Consider the following 17,731-nt stretch of genomic DNA (forward strand, 5'->3'; position numbering starts at 1 on the left):
CAAGAACCGACTCGTACACAGCTCAGGATACCGTTACTTACCGAAAATAACACATTATTCACACAATGACAATAGCTTTTAGGAGGGATGTAACACTAAAATAGGCATAGTCGTATTTAAAGAAGTCAATATTTAGTTATTTCAGTGACTTCAATCATACGATATTAAATTACTTTCAGTCCAACAATGAAATTGAAATTTCAGCAGTTATATTGGTGTCAGCGACGGTCGACTCACTCTAAACTTAGGTGCCATGTGATGGTAGAATTTTCATATTCATCGCCAAATTGGTTTAAAACCAGTCCTATTTGGGCTGAATGCGTGAACGGATGTAAAAAAATTATCATTATTTACTGAGCTCAAGAAAATCGTTAACCATAACAAATTTTTGACTGTCTGATTTTGGTCGGCCTCCCCCTCCCCCTCCTTCCACCCTAAAGTATCGCAAGAGCGAGAAATGCTATTAGAAACCTTAAAAACCCTTAAAACATGAATTTGTGTTGAAATATTTCATTGGCCGCTTTACTGTGTTACGTAGTTCCTTAAAACCTCTAATTCTGATTTTCACGGAAATTGGAGGTCACCTCAAATAAGCATCCAAAAAATATGGTTGTACCGGTTTGTACCGTTTGTGCTTTGGTATATGGTATCTCTAGGATATATGCTTTCTAAAAATACCAGAGAGAACCGCGCAACGAACCGCAATGACACTTTCCCAGTCCACAATATTCTGAAAAATTCATTTTTTAAGGCTTATTTTTTGGGCAACTTTGATCTCATGCCCTGCAGCTAAAAATCAATATTTTTCGGATCTGCAAGAGCGAAAATACTCGTCATGCAATGGAGTTTACCAGTCAGATGCATATAATGGTTTGAGGTTCACGAGTGCACTGTGAAATAAGCGAGTATACAACGCGCGCCTCAGGTTGCAGAAATCTGGGTTCATCACATTCCACAAGCTGCATATCTATCTACGTGGAAACCGCAGATATAATGCATATTTTAGATATTCCCATGTAATTTCGTTATCAGTAGGTATCTGAGCATCGATTAAGATAGCTTTGATGTGGAAAAAAAAATGTCGAAAAATTGCATTTCGCGCCGCTACGGACACGATCTGGCCCACAGTGCGACGGTGTGAAGACAGATCTCCCCTGGCTCCTCTCTCGATGCCGTCGAAATCAGAGTCAAACGATGTCACCCGATGCGGCACTGAATTGCTCATTGCAGCAACGCCAACGGGCCCGTGAAGAGTGTTTGCCGAGGGAATGGCGTGATTGAGTGGAATATTCTCGTCGAATCGGGATAAAAAAGAAAAAAAAAGGACACCAAATAGTCCTCTGTAGTACCGCCAGTGACCGGCCATGCCGTCAAACTGTGCTTTTTCATCAGTGGCGTGGCGTGAATTGCGATATATCGATTGTCATTCCATTTAAACCTATGGTAAAGAATCGATTAATAAGGTGTTCGCCGCAAGCACTTGTTTATCGATCCTTTTCCACAGGTTTAAATGGCACAACAATCGATATATCGCAAAGCACGCCACGCCACTGTTTTTCATGGACGCCGCCGCGTCGGTTATATCGAATCGAGGAATCGATAACCGCCTATCTCAATAATGGTATTGATCGATCGGAGCGATTCGATATCGATTTTAAAATCGATTCTCGAGCTGGATTTGAGAGTTGGAGCGGAGCTTGGCATGGAAGCGTTGCCCTCTCCAGTCTCCACTCGCCCGGACGGAGGGTTTAGGTGAGGAATCTGCAAATATTGACACGGAATTTTCTAATGAGGACGGGGAAAGAAGAAGAAAAGAGCACGAGAGAACCGGCTCATTGGAGTTTTTACTCTACTTTCCCGTGCAATCGCGAGTGAATTTTATCGATTTCGATAGGTCCGCGCGGTTGTCGATACGATTTCGTACCTTATTTCTTCATTTCAGACGGAGGCACGGGACTCTATCGCTGTGTTGCAAAATTCGTTCGATCAAATTTTCTAGGACAGTGTGACACCGCTATTTCTTCCTGAATTTGTTCCTGCTTTTTGTGCGTACTCGGAAAAAAAGTGCCCAGATAAGACAGAAATATTTAACCAATATTTAAACAATATTGTTTTGATATTTATGCAAAAATTGGGCCAATATTGGTTATATATTGCGCCAATGTTAAAAGTGTACACCATATTTCCTTTTGGCATAAATACTGCGCCAATACTTTAAAATACTGTGAAATACCGTGCCAATACTGTGAAAATATTTTTATAATATTTTGGGTAAACATATTATTTTTAAAATTACTAAATAAAGATTCTTAAATATTTTTTAAAAAAATAATTTTGATTAAAATATTATCAAAAGATTGTCAGTATTGTGTAAATATTGCGACAATACTGTCCATATTTGCCCAATATTGTAAAAATATTATGTCTTATCTGGGTGGTGACTTTTTCAGCTAGAAACACTCAACGTGTTCGTTGTGAAAATACAAAGTTATACGAAAGGAAAGTTTGAGAAGAAGTTTAGGGAATGGTATTTTCAGTTTGTCAAAAAACATTTCGGACGTATTTATACAGTGAGCGGCTTAACTTCAAAGAATCTCCTGCAATTTTCTTTCGAATGATTCTTTTTTTTTCTTTTTTTTTCATCAGTATAGGTTTAACTAGAATCAGTCGGATATTGTCTCATATTCTCTTATGTGTTATTTATTCATGGAATATTGAGCAACATTCTAACCTAAAAATTATCGAGTTTATTCTTCATAAAGCAAGGAGAAATTTACCAAAATTTTTAAGGTGTAATTTTGCTCTTTAGTCCTCCGGAAATCAATGTTACACGAGAAATAATTAGAAAACGTGCGATTCAGGCTAATTCTGATCTTTAAAGTTGTCCATCTAATAGCCAATTTTTCTCTCTGAGGCAAAACTCAATGAAACTTTTGCTTGTGCCGCTTTACCTTTATATTATGTTTTAAGAAAAATATTCTTGTAAAAATTCTAAAGACAGTCTATTCATAAAATTTCTAAGGTTTCACTGAGAATTTCTTTGGTTCCTCCAATTCAACTTACTTGGACGTATTCATGCTAAAAAGAACTATGTGCGTAGAGTTTATGTAATGTACACCGAAAAAAAAAAATTTGGTAGAATTTACCATTCCTTCACGCTGCATTTTACACACCGTGAATTCAAAATCGATTCTGCGAGAGGAATGGTTATCTGTATCAGTATTTAACGTTTACCTCTCTTCTGGCAGAATTGACTCTCAATTGACGCTGTGTGAAATACAGCGTGAAGGAATGGTAAATGCTACCAATCTTTTTTCTCGGTGTTTAGTCTCTTTTGGCATAAAAACAACCAATTTGTCAAGGCTAATCCAAACGTTTAGCGAGAAAAGCAGGGGAATTTGCAAGCCCTCGGCAACAGTGTTGGATACTTCCCATTTTTCTGACTCGTGCACCCTTATCCGTAATTGTTTCTAGGTTCCGTTCCATTATTTTCACGCTTCAATAACGCTTATTTCTGCGAATCCTGCAAAAATTTAAGCAAGCTAGCTCGCCATTACAGTCGCGTTGACCGAGTTTTCGTTTCTTTTGGAAGTTCCTCAGAAGTTTTCCCAGGAAATCTCTTTGATCGAACATCGACATTTTGTCCATGTAATTTCGAAACTGCAAACGCGCATTTCTCGAAGTAACAAAAACTGTACTTATGCGCCTTGCACTCCGAACCCCTCATTTTTCGCATTTGGATCGTATTTTTCATTTCTTTTCTGATACTTTGAGGAAAAAGATTGGTAGAATTTACCATTCCTTCACGCTGTATTTCACACGGCGTTAATTCAGAATCAATTCTGCCAGAAGAAAGGTAAACGTTACTTTATACTGGTACAGATAACCATTCCTCTGGCAGAATCGACTTGAAGATTGGTTCCCTGATTGGATGGACTTGAAGATTGGATATCATTCCTTCGCACGCTGTGTGCAATACAGCGTGAAAGAATGGTAAATTCTACCAATATTTTTTTTCAGTGTAGTAGAGGGAATATGAAGCTTTCGATTTCGAAGCCTCGGTGAAGTTTTAGAAAGCGTGTTGTTATGAAATAGCTGACCATCAACTGTCAGAAAAGCATCTAAACGTGAACGAGCCTGACTTCTGACGATTTTTAGTCCAATTCCACACCGCGAGTGGGCGGTAATCTTTCTCGGCTCCCTATCCTTTTTGAAGAGCTACTTTTCAGCAGTTGCGAGGCGTGATGATCGATTATCGATATTTTCCCATTTGAAGCTGCGGTAAAGAATCGATTATTAGAGTGTTTGTTGCGAACACCCTAATAATCGATCCTTTTCCGTAGGTTTAAATGGCAGATCGATCGATACATCGCAAAGCACGCTCTTCAGTTGCGTCAGGCGGTCCAGTCGGCCGGGTCCGAAATTTCGAAAAAGACCCGGATTACCCTGCCGTCAAGTCAATCCTCTTCAGTAGATTCGTGGCTGAGAGCTTATGAGGAGTTTCCTCCTCCCTTATCCGTAGCAGCGTTGCCAATCATTTTGATATATCGTTTTTTATTCGATCAAAAATTCGATAAATAAAATATAACGAACTTTCACTTGAAATGGGCCGATTACGTTCGACGCCGATTAATTGTTTAATCTTGTACAGAGTTTTCCAAAAAGCCAGATTGTAGGAACGTTTCTGGTTGATCAAATTGAAAATCTACCATTACGTTTGTTGGTATCCTCAGCCCCTCCCCCCTCCCCCCAATTTTTGATAGAATCGTTAATTTATTCTGGATTAGGGCTGTATTTATGGATTTAAAAAATGCGAAAATTGACCATTTCTCATAAATGCAAGCGCTCAATTTTTTTTGTAGCCTCCAAAATATCGAGAGGCAATTAAACGAGGATTTCATAAGATTTTAAGTGGTTTTCGGTCAATCAAGGTAAAAAATCGGGTCCGGTTGTCATCTTAACGCGAATTTAGCAAAAACCTAACCTAATAATGGAGGGAAATCAATAAAAAATGGCACTGAGGACGGTACATTTTCCGAAAATTTATTCCGACCAATGAAAAAGTGTTCAGAAAAGACATACCAGAATAGCAGTGCGTGTAGGTGAATTTCATCCCTCTGAGGTCAAGTCTCCGTTTCTTGGACCTAATCCCACCATGTTAAACCACACTAGTGTGATGGATGACGTCAACCAATGTGTGTTTCGAGGGCAATCCCGCCTTTAACCTAGGACCTCCGAGACTAATTTTTTGAATCACGGACAGTAGGTCTACGCAAAAAAGGTCTACTCGAAAAAATGTCTAAATTTTTTGGTCTTCAGTCAAAATGTCTACAATCAAGAAGTCTACTTTTAGAATGCCTAAGAAAGTAAATGTCTACATACAACGCGTCTATTAAAGGAAAATGAATACACAATGATTCTTCTCCATAGATACAACTAAAGAAGTTACTGATGCGAGTTCACTCTACCTATTCCATTCAGAAGTGAACTTTCTGAGTATGGACTTTTTTTTAGAAGACATTATTATTTGTAGACATTTTCGTAGTGGACTTTTTAGCTCTAGACATTGTAAATGTAGACCAAAAAATTGAGACTTCCTGCTTGTGGCCATTTTTGCTGTAGACTTCTGTCTGCATACCAATTTTTTGTTATCACAGCGTTTGATCCGGCATCCCGCTCAAAAATCTCTTCTCTCGCGCGAAAATCGGCAACGTCGACATGCGTCTGGCCGGGACTCCATACATCCAAGAAGGGTTTCGAGGGTTCTTTACATAAATACCTTGATTTGCGTGTCGGGGTGGGAAGAATAAGATTTTTTCTCGAGGAAACCGGCGAAAGGATTGGATCGGGGGCGGGGGAGGGTACGAGGCGTCGCGGGCATAATTCGATTTGTTCGCCCGTCCGTCGCGGCCGGCGTCGTGTGAGCGTCAAAGAACGGGCGTCCCGGACGCCGCCGACGCCGGGCTATTGTTGAGCCCGCGCGTGATTTGATAACTGTACATCCGTGTGTCCTCCCGTCCGTCAGAGCCGAAATCCGGACCCGCGGTGTTGCCGCTTCGTTCGTCCGATTGAGCCCTCAACCCCGATGAGATTTTTCATTAGTGGGGGATTTGAGTCCTTTTTCTTGAGTTTGATCTCGCCATTGGTTTTCTCTGAAACGAACTCCAAAGTTCAGAAAAAGCTCTCAAAGTTGAGGCAAAATGGAGGGAATATCCCACGCTATTCTGAGAGTCCACCTCTACATCAAAACAAACTCTTCATGCAAAGATAGGGTTGTCGACAACCCTATCTTTGCATGAAGAGTTTCGTGTTTTCAGTTTTGGAGTCCCCAAATAAAGTGGCAGCTCTGTCAATGTATTTGCTCCTTATCTTTCCACGGAGAGTTTGTCTTGATGTAGAGGTGGACTCTCAGGGTAGGGTGGAATATACCCTCCATTTTGGCCTCAACTGGAGAGCTTTTTTCGAGCTTGGGAGTTGATTTCAGAGAAAACCAGTGGCACCATCGTGTTTCTAGCGAACTTTTAAAAGAGATTCAATTGTCAAATCGCAAATTCCTCACATATGCAACATCTCCATTTTTGGGAACTGTCGCTGGTAAAGCATGTATTTGGCTTAGTTTTTCCCCAAACTTACTCATTTTTGCGGAAGAATGCTTACGTATGAATTCTCTCGTCCATTTTCGTTTGATATTGGAGTCTAAAGATTGACAGTGACATTTTTCGTTTTCAAAGGTTACCTACCCTTTTCGGCCCTAAGAGCTACATATTTCGAGATGTCCATACTCTCCATGCGAAGATGGAGAGCAAAAACCTACTTTTTATTTACTATTACTACTAATGTTTATTGGTTGGTTGGTCATTTTTTAACGCTTCATATTTACCATACATATATTAACTCATCAAGATTGAGCGACAACTCACAATCAACTTAAAATCAGAGTTCTGCGTGCCATATAATTGCGGATACGAACACACAAAATGTAAAGCCCACTCTTCTCAAAGCGTAGATGACACGAGTATAAAACGCCTTCCAATACGTGAGCCGCACCACACTATACACAAGCCTCTCCTTTTGCGGGACGACTTTTTGAAGGCGTTTTTCGTTGCAGAAACTTTCGCATTTTGTTATCAGACACAATCGTCGTCGTGTTGACCACGTATTTTAACGTGTTCGGAATTTTCTTTCAATTTCTGTAATTTTGTTTTTGGACCTCTTGTTTCTTTCCAACCCAAATTAATCTTTTGTTCTTTTCCCGTGTGTTGCAGGTGATAGATAGCGAATATCATTCAAGCCCTGGTTTCCCCTCTGTCGCTATAATTCTAGTCTGCGCCGGTATCTTATTAGGAACTCTTTTAATCATATTAGCCTTAGGCTGGAAGTAAGTACTAATTCATGGTATTTTTTTTGTTTGTTTTACAATTTTAACGATCTTGTTCTTTTGAGACTCCTTTGCATTAAAAGGTTACTTAATTTCAATGCTACGATTTGAACTTATTAATGAAACAAATTTTTGAAACGTTTTCTCAAAACTAAATTTTAAACTCCTCCTATTGAAAACATAACTCTCAGTTTCCCTTATCTTTATTTTACATATTATCAAAGAGAGGAGTACCTTTATACACATTGTTATGAATCGTTCACTGTACGTTTTAAAAAGGAAATCCAAATAAGTTTGAACATATGCCCATAATTTTCCGTTATGTTTTTAAAGGATTTTTTCATTATACCAACTTTGCACAAATAGACTTCTATTGAAGCTATCTATGATTGTAAATATTCCTTTTATACAGCCAATGAGTTCTTGAAACTCAGAAATTCAAGAATTCGCTGGATTTCAATTTTGATCACTGTAAACAGTGTCAACGTCTTATGACACCCAGTAACACTTTGTGTTCTTTTGATTTTTTTCAGGCATAAAAAGAGAATGCAGAAGTTCTTACCGTGCAAATCGTCTCCCCAAAACAGGTGTGACGTCACTCACGGAGCTGGTGTTATCTACGAAGACTTAAGTAACATTAGAGCTAGAACTTTACCCCAGCCTCCTACATTAGAGGTAAGCTTAACTGGCCCTTCATTTTTATTTATGCTTAAATCAGCCTCCTAAGATTTGCAGCGCACTAAAAAAAATACGAAAACAAAACAAACAAAGAGCGACACAAAATACTGAAACGGCACTCACTAGAAAGAGTCCACACAAGTGTTTCCTCCAGAAATATACAAGATCTGTTAGGGTTCACTTTCTGAAATCTTTAAGGATTCATTCTTTGTGAACAGAATATTTGATATTTTAGTAGCGGAAGAGAGATTGCTTTATTATAATATCAAAACTATGAGAGGATTTTTGGCCTGAAAGGGAAACTATCGTCTAGAGACTTAAAATTGGACGTATTTCTACCAAACAGACCTATGTGGAGGTGAGAAATATGGGGTGTGCTCGTTAGTTCTCTGGCCGTAAAGAGTGAATGAGAATGATAAAGCGCCGAGTGACGTCAGCGGTAATGAAAAAGCGCGGGGGCCAACGGCGGATCGTCGTCGGGGCGCTTTAACTCATGAGCCCTGTCCACAACGCTCTCTTGCCATGCCCGCGGCTCATGAATTCCGCATTCAGTTGCACATAGGTCTGTTTGATAGAATGCAATATCCCGCTTTTCCAATTCTTCAAAAGGAATCACGCCCACTTTTACATTGCTTCTTATGCAGCTTCCTAGAGCACACCCCATATTTCTCACCTCCACATAGGTCTGTTTGGTAGAAATACGTCCAATTAAGTTCGAGCTTGCAATATTTTACTTGTGATGCTTTCCTCCCCTTAATTTTTTTTATTACGTTGACTGACCTTGCAATTTATTGTTCCTTTAAATTACCGCCGTGTTCCTTGTGGAGAAAATCCGATATAAAGATACGTTTTAAAATGCTTAGTCTCAATATCCTCATCAACGCCGATTCGAATCAGAGGCGGATCCAGCAATTTGGCAACACCGGATTTTCTCCATTTAAAGCTATGTTAAATAATCTATTCTTGTCGGTGCACTTGCCTTCTCTAAGAATCGATACATTTCCATAGGTTTAAATGGAGGAAAGCAACGTTGCCAATTTGCTGGATCCGCCAATGATTCGAATACGAACAAACGCTTGCACTCTTGCTTGAATACAACTGTTTCTACTCCTTAGTTGTCAATTTTGCATACATGAAAAATGAAGGCGTTTTGGTTTTCCTCGAGTTCAAAAGTAGTCGAACAAACTGGAAGAAATATTGCCACGATTTCCATTAGTTTGACATCGATGATCCAAAATTCATTTGTGTTACACTGAAAAAAAAGTATGGTAACATAAGTCTACTTGATTTTTTACACACTTATACCATTTAGTGAAAATAACCAGAATTATGGTAGTATTCACCAGAATTCTGTTGATACTTATCATAGTATAGTAAATACTACCTTACAGTCCAGTATTTATTACCATATACTGGTTTCACTGTGTCCGAGTTTGGTAAAGTCCACTATATTTTTTTTTTTTTTTTCAGTGTAATTTATTACTTTTTGCTATACTCATTGTTCACTAAACTAATGCACTATTTCTTTTTTTCCCAGATGCTGGACGTGAAGAATCATTTAATGTACAGTGCGACAACAGGTTACCCTATTATCTCCCACCATTCTCCTTTGTATCTGTACCATCCACCAAGGAGTAGCATGCCTGTCCCGGAGCCAGTGCCTGAGTCATTCTATTCGCAAGACCTCTTCAACCCCGTCTATGAGGAGCTTTCGAATGGTAATTATCAAAGTTCGTATCTTTTTATAGCTTTCTCTTAATTATTTTTTTGTAGAGAGGTAGACGTAAGACATGTTGAAACTCAGCAGATTTTGGTTGGGAAGGGCTGTAGTTTGCAGAACTCGAGGTTTTTAAATACACATTTTAGTATCAAGAAGGAATTAAAAATTGGCCAGGTTCTTCTGCATGGTCATTCCATTAGGACGAGAAAATCTTTTGAGGGTCTGTTTACTGAAAATCATACACTGGAAAAAAAAACACATTGGATCTAGAGTCCAGACTCTTGAAAACATTGACAAGAAAAAATAATCTTGATTAAATCAGATTTAAGCTTAAATCAAAAGGAAATCCGCTCAAATTAAGAGGCTTGGTTCTTGGATTGAATCAAGAGTATTTTTTCTTGCCGTTGTTTTTAAGAGTCTGGACTCTAGATCCAATGTGTTTTTTTTTCCAGTGTAGTGTTAGATCATAAATATTCAGGTATCCTAAATCTTTAAAAAGGTAACTAAACCTTCCAGGCGGACGGATACACTCGGTCCCGAAAGAGAGAGTCCATCACTCAGAATCGATGTATCGCTAAAGAGTTTCAGCATCAACAAAGGGGGAAAAATAGAGATGGTAGAATTTTCTGAAATAAAATTTCACCGAGAGGGTTTTCTCTTTTTTGAGTGAATTCAGCTTAAAATGTAATCGCTTCGAAAGCCTGGCATTACGGTGTTTCGCTATGTGGTTTCGGGGTGCCTCCGTCTTATTATTAACTTCTGGGGTAAAATTTAGGGGGCACCCGGGTTTGAACCGGGGACCTCTCGATCTGCAGTCGAATGCTCTACCACTGAGCTATACCCCCTAGTGATATGACTCCGAAATGTTTGGAAATATCAGCTGGTTGGATGCGATGTACTGTTATCGCACGAGCGCAGTTGTTTACATCCGTTGATGAGCAGTTGTTGACGTTTCGGTTCCGCAGTGTTTTGGTTCAGTTACACGATCAAATTGAGCCATCAAATTGGGCCTCTCATTGGTTTGTATCCTCACCTCAGGTCTTTTTCCACCAATCAGAGCTTCAGTTTGATAGCTCAATTTGATCGTGTAACTGAACCTTTAGGGGAACGACTCGGCTTATAGCGTACCTCTACTGATAGAGTATGACCACTGAAGACTCCACTTGTGATTGGCTCAGCCCTCTTAGCTTTAGGATCCAATAAATGGCGGACGTCACATGCAGACCATTCCCAAGTGCAGATAATGAGGTTTCATTCGCATATATGTATCACCTAAAAATACAAGTTTCACCTAAAAAATAAAAAAAATTTCGTAAGACTGTATGCTGATATCTTTTTGAAGGAAAATTGTGCTCATATGAGCTTTTTTCCCTGTATCGAGATTTTCTGCTTTATGCTGAATTTTTAACGCTCGTCGGCTAAAAAAAAGTCCAACATATATCCTAAGGTTGCCTTTGTACTAAATTCCATATTGTTTTTTTTTTTCATTTCAGGATCCGGTCACGGCGACAGCTGCACGGACAGCGAGGAGGCGCCTCAAGCTACCCACAGCGAAGACGAATTCGCCGAGGACGAGCTGAGCTTAGGCGAGCAGCTCCCTGTGTCAAACACACTTCGGCGAAACCAGAGGCACGACTCCTCGCGGACCGGCTCGTTGCGGGAGTCCTGCAGGAACAGCCCTTGTTGCAATATCCACTCGACGGACGTCACCTTACCAGACAAAAACTACTACATCGACCACAGCCACCACGGGCACCGGCATAGGAACCACTACCACAACCCGAACATGTCGCTGCCCCTTGGGAGTCGGCACAAACGGAGGAGCAAACCCGTGGAAACCGTCAGTCGTAGTAATAAGAATATAGCAGACAATATTATAGGGAACGGCAGGTACGACGTAGAGAATAATAAGGATGTAGACTATGATAAGAAAATGATCACGGTCGTCATCAAAGTATAGTATTTGTTCCGGCTTGTGATCTCTAGTGGCCTGCATTGTGATTCTTTTTAGTACTATTCTGCCGTGCTTAGGGAAAAGGCCGTATGAACATTTGAGAGTTGCCAAATTTCCTTTGATAAAATGTTCATTTCTGATAAAACTTGAGAATGTTTTCCCTTGAAGTTTTCAGGATTTTTCGGTGAAATTGCGGCAAAATTATCTGAAAAATTGCCATAAAAATATTCATATGAGGCCTTATATGTCACAATGGCGGATGTGAAAAATTACCTTTTCGATACACGTTTAAATACTGTTTTGTTCACACAAAAATGTAATATGTTTGGCTCTGGCATAATTTACAGAGCTCGAAGATCACATCTCAAGTATTTTGTCAAAATTTTCTCGATGCCTAAACAATTTTTTGAATGTGTTTCGAAAAGGTAATTTTTCAACATCTGCCATTGTGACGTACAAGTCCTCATATGTTTAACAGGAAATTTGTGTATTATCAAAGGAAAGTTGGCAACGCTTGAAGGTTCATACGGCGTTTTTCCCTAGCACGGCAGTATTGTTTGTAACTGCAATTTTTACAGTTTTCGGGTTCTGTTCGCTGATATGTGCTTGCGCTTCGTTTGTTAAAAAAATAAAACTTGTCAAAATAACGTCATAGTCCTACAAGTTTCATGAAAAAAGAAAAATAATAAAACACTAATTTAAAACACAAGAGCACTCTTACAATTTCGGTCCATATTTTTCTCTGTCAAACATATCAAGTCAGCTCTCAAACGTGAGCGATTCACACTGAGTTGAAGTTCTGAAGTGAGTTAAATCGCTGGAATTTTCCTTTTTCTCTGCTAAATATATATTTGTTATCTTGTCTCTTGTTTGCGTTTATGTGAGGAAGATAGTAAGTCTGGACGAATCCAAGTTAACATGTAGAACCCGGATGTAAACTTTTCTGAAGTATCATGAGAGTTTTTTCTTTTGTGTGTCAGAAAATTGTTACCATAATTTGCCTACCCTTTGCTTGGTAGGCAATATAGCTATACAAATCGAAAAAAAAAGTAATAATTTTTTCATCCCTGATTTCTTCGTTTGGTTCAATACATCAACAAAATTCCTCTATTGTATGCCTTGTGAGAAAATTGTGCGGATAAAAGACGCTTTTGTGGTGTTCTATATGAACTAAACTTTATTCAATGATAGTTTTAACCAATAATAGTTGTATTATTACATCAAGTGGTACATTTACCTTCTAATGGTAAAAGTACCACTTTTGTTGGTTATAGACATCATTATTTGATAATTCATGGGACCTAAACAGTTCATAATCACAGTTTTTCTCATCAGTGTGTAAATTATTGAACTGATCAGGTACTTGTTAAGAGAAAAAATGTTGCAGTGCAAATCAATATTTATTGTATTTATATCGTTGTAAAGTTTTAAATTCTTGTATATTCCTGTAAATTTCCCTGTAAAGAAGTAGTCTCCAAAATTAACCTCATGTAGTTTTGTAGATAGACTTTCCAATTAGATACATTCACCATGATCAAAAATTATCTGTCCTAAAAACCATTCGGTGCGTTTGAAGATTAGAATTTATTTACCCAACAGATTTTGTAACAGGTTTAAGGGATCCCTTCGTGGCTACGTTGTTTTCAAAATCCAAAAAGACATACGTGTTACCGCCCGGAGATCCTCTTGGACTTTCAATGCCTCATTTCCTCCTAGAATACGGAATATCAAATAATAATCCTTTTGAAAAATGTGCAAACATCATAGAGCAGCCTGTAATTTCATGCAGATACTCAGTTTAGAATAAATATTTTCCTTTTAAATTGTGAGAAGATTTGCTTTAAACATTGCTCAATATGCTTATTTAGTTTATTACAGGCAGGAAAAGTTGAGCTCGTAACTTAAGATACGTATGAAGCAAGCCAATGAGGTGATTAGCGAAAGTTTTATTAGTTTCATGTAAATTCTTTAATTCAATTTGCAATAGACTCATCACAATGTTTTGCATTGATTTGCAATTATTTAGCCATTCTTTAACCATTTATGTTAGCGCCACGACGTGTCACGTCAAGGCGCAAGTCAATTTTAGGGTGGAAGCCCACAATTATTTCAAATTTTAGAACCCCGTTTCTTTTTTCTTACTATCAATACCCTTTTAAACGGATCTTCAGTAGACGCAAAGTTTTACAAAACCGGTATACTAATTTTACCTTTTTAAATTTAAATATATTTTGTGCCATTTGTTCCAACGAATCATGTTTCAACCTATATAAGTTTTCAATAGTGTTAAAATTCTCAGCTCCTTGTATCTCCGAGCCAATTTCATACACAGAACTTCTTGCCTTGAGTAGCAGGCACCAGTTGCCTCTTGGCCGATATTACTCTGGTCAGCTTAAATAATATTTATATTCTTCATGTAAAATAAAAACAAATGGCTTTATGAAGAATTTTATTTAACCGGTTTTTATTAAACAGATAATCCATTTGATTGTGAATGATCTCTGTACATTTATTTATAGTTGTAGGTTCTTTCAAAGATATCGTGCTAGTCCAAACAATGTTAATTTGTATTTTTTCTTGTTAGGTAAGTTCACTTCTACTTTCACTCTTTTTGTAATTTTTATAAAAAAAAAATACGAAAATTGAATTGAAATGGTAACTTTCTCCTCAGAACACGCAAAATTCTATTTACTTACCTACCTTGTTAAGTGTGTAGTTATTATTTTCAATTTGTAAACGTCTTTGTTTATTTTTTTAAGCACAATGGTTTTGTTTTTATTTATTACTATTGAACTTTTCAATTGTTATTTTTCAACTAATTTTTATGAGAAATAAAATTTTAGCCTGTCTTTGCGCCTTAATTTTTTGTCTCTCTTATCATGTCCTTCAATTAAGAGAAACAAACGGGGAAAACAGAAAAAATAAAAAGTTTGAAAGAGGGTTCGGTCTAGGAAGTATCCGAACAATTTCGAAGATTATAAGAAAAAAGGTCGTTAAGGCCCAATATTTTAGCAAAAATAACTAACATTTCACATCACACTCGACACATTTCAGCTTATTTTAATAGTTGCGAAACAAATCATCACTGAGTTAATTCATGATTTCTTATGTCAATCGTTTCATACATTCTTGGTTCTGCAGTATGTCACCTCCTAACTATTAATTTGTTCAAATAGTTGAAAAAAAATCGTCTTTGTTTTATAATAATGATGTGTTGAGCTAAAACTTAAGAGGGCCTTTTTAAGCGTAAATTTAAAACTAAAACCGAATCAGTATTGATAGAAAGTTTGAAAAAAAAAAAAAACACAGTGAAAGTGTGTGTAAATAATGAATCTATCAAAAAAAAAAAAAAAAAAAAAAAAAAAAAAACACTCCGTTCACTCTAAATTTTTGTTAGTCATATCAGTTTTGTTGACCAACAAAAGTTTATAGTAAGAGTAATGAGTTTTTTTTAAAAAATTGATTTATAATTTGAATTAGTATTGTTTTTTGGAATAATTACCGAGATAAATGAAACTTACAGCTACCTACTTTTTCAAATATAGCTCAATGGCTGCCCTGTGAGGAAGGGCGCCCAATACCTGTGCATCGAATGATGGTCCTTAAAATATGATTGATTTAAATGCGGAAAAAGCCAGCCTTTCAACTGCTTGTGGAAAAAAGACACTCTTTAGCCCACGAGTAAAGACAATACAACGGTGATGAAACTTCCAAACTCCGTTTTACGTTTTGGGACGTTGCAGACTTCCTATCTTTTTTTATGATCACTACACTTAGGAAGTGTAAAACTACTCAACGTCAATTCTTTAAAATTCGCATGATTTTTCCTCTCAGTATGAAGAAAATTCTGTGTAAACTTCAAGGAATAATATTGTATTGATTTGTCCTTCCTTGAAAAAAAATTAAAATGGAAGCGGAGATTTTAAAACACGTGAAACGACATACGTGGTTTGAGTTTCACCGTCGAATAACCATTTAATAAATTGCACTCAATCGCTATTTTTCTGATTTCCAATAACTCATAATATATTAGGCTCTTAATTATAATCATCGCATCAAATATTCTCCTTCGAGAATGCGATGATAACACGGTAAAAGTTTTTTCTTGCACTAGAAAAGAAACACATTGGATCTAGAGTCCAGACTCTTGAAAACATTGACAAGAAAACATACTCTTGATTCAATCAGAATCTAGCTTAAATCAAGAACCAAGCCTCTTAATTTAAGCGGGATTTCGTTATGAATTAAAAGCAAAAATCCGATTGAATCAAAGAGTATTTTTTCGTAGTCAATGTTTTCAAGGCGTCTGGACTTCTAGGATCCAATGGGTTTATTTTTTAGTCCAGTGTGACTTGACATTATTATTTTGACTTAAAGCGTTGTTTCTTATCGACAAAATTTGGTTGTTTTCAGTGAAAGGAACATTGTTTTGCGATCGTTTTTTGTTTTTTTACTTACACTTAACGATACCGATACGACGCGTATATAACTCTAAAATACTGATTTTGAGGTGAATCCGCATGGATTTAACTTAAAAAAAAAAAAAACAAAAACAAATGTTGTTGACAAAAAAAGATGTGTAAAGTCATAATAGTATCTCAAGAAAATTATTTTTCAGTGAAGGATTAAGTAGTTATATGAGAGCAATTGAAAGTAACTATTGCAAGGGTGATTATTCTTTTTTGGCAATCTTAAAAATTGAATCACATAAGGAACCCGAAAAAAATATCTGGAAAAACCGCCTTCGGCACGTTTCCTATACTGCCGTGCTAAGGAAAAACGCCGTATGAACCTTCAGGCGTCGCCGAATTTCCTCTGATAAAACGCGAATTTTCTGGTACATTAATGAATATTTTGCTCCAATTTTTTAGATAATGTAGTTCGCAATTTTACCTAAAGATTCTGAAAATTTAAAGGAAAAATATTCATAATTTTCCTAAAAAATACACATTTTATCGAAGGAAATTTGGCAGCACTCGAATGTTCGTACGACGTTCTTCCTTAGCACAGCAGTATAAACGTGTCAAGACTTTGAAGTAAGCCCTGCAGAATCAAGCCCCTAAGGCCGATCGTGACGTGCACTAAGGTCAGGGAGCTCTCACGGCAGAAAGAAGGTTCGGACTAATTATACTGAGCGTGAGCGTAGTCTATTTTTTCTTTATGAGGCAATGACGTAGTAATGGATTTTTTCTTGAATTTTCCAATGAAGATGGACTCCTCCGTAAGCATTTGTCCAAACGGTGCATTCCCCAAAAATGGAAGTGGTGTATCAATTAAACTTTCAATGTGTGGATAATTCTTGACCGTTGTTTTTCTTATCGCTGCGTTCAAGTCTCCACACGGTTGTTGCTTTTTATCAACGCCACGACGAATTTGACACCTGTGTTCGGTGTCACTGATTTAAAAGCGCAAAGCGTGACTGCTTCCTCCTTCTAAATATAGTTTCTGTACATTGTATGCGCACATGAGGGCTTTAAAGTATTTTTCAGAGTGATCGGAATTGATTTTCGTGAGTCTTAACCTAACATCGAACAGATTTTGAGGATGTAAGTATCTTACTGCTTTATCATTGAGTACACACGCATTAAATGGTTTGTTTTGAAACTAATTTCCCGCGATTAGTTGATATCTTGTCTTCTCCTAATCTGCATTTGCTTCTTATATTTTATTTCAAAATTTAATAATATGTTAGGATTGCTTGATGACTTTTGGCATTTTTCAGAGAGAGGATAAAATTATAACCGAGCGTCTTTCCTTCGAAGTTGCTATAATTTCTAAACCATACTGGATGAGTGACTTAGAGAAACTACGAAAAATTGATGCAATTTGACATTATTTGATTGCAAAAATGGAAAATAGTTTACCACTCATGTTAAAAGTTCTCTTTACATTGTAAGTGTAAAAAACCTCCAAGAACGGAAAACGAGAAAAAAAATGAAAAAAGTATGATTATGTGCGTAATTGTATGTGTACCAGCTGAAAGTTTTTTTTTTTTTTTTGG

The 17,731-nt window shown here is 37.3% G+C and overlaps 1 protein-coding gene and 1 non-coding gene across 4 annotated transcripts in view; one reads left to right on the forward strand and one right to left on the reverse strand.

Annotated features, from left to right (window-relative positions):
• The window catches only part of pxb (putative Hedgehog signaling attenuator pxb), a 245,056-nt gene extending 232,658 nt beyond the window's left edge, over positions 1-12,398 (forward strand). For 2 of the 3 annotated variants that reach the window (XM_072305082.1, XM_019044526.2), the window contains 4 exons: positions 7,266-7,378; positions 7,912-8,053; positions 9,594-9,786; positions 11,270-12,398. In XM_072305082.1, coding sequence (XP_072161183.1) covers positions 7,266-7,378; positions 7,912-8,053; positions 9,594-9,786; positions 11,270-11,736 — 915 coding nt within the window. In that variant the 3' untranslated portion in view covers positions 11,737-12,398. The remainder of the gene's footprint in view (positions 1-7,265; positions 7,379-7,911; positions 8,054-9,593; positions 9,787-11,269) is intronic. The other variant, XM_019044529.2, reaches the window with a different exon arrangement.
• Positions 10,550-10,621, reverse strand: TRNAC-GCA (transfer RNA cysteine (anticodon GCA)). Its single transcript has one exon. It is a non-coding gene; the product is annotated as a tRNA-Cys (tRNA).
• Positions 12,399-17,731: the final 5,333 nt, after the last annotated feature.

Source organism: Bemisia tabaci, chromosome 10 (assembly GCF_918797505.1).
Source record: "Bemisia tabaci chromosome 10, PGI_BMITA_v3".
Classification (NCBI taxonomy): Eukaryota; Metazoa; Arthropoda; class Insecta; order Hemiptera; family Aleyrodidae; genus Bemisia; species Bemisia tabaci.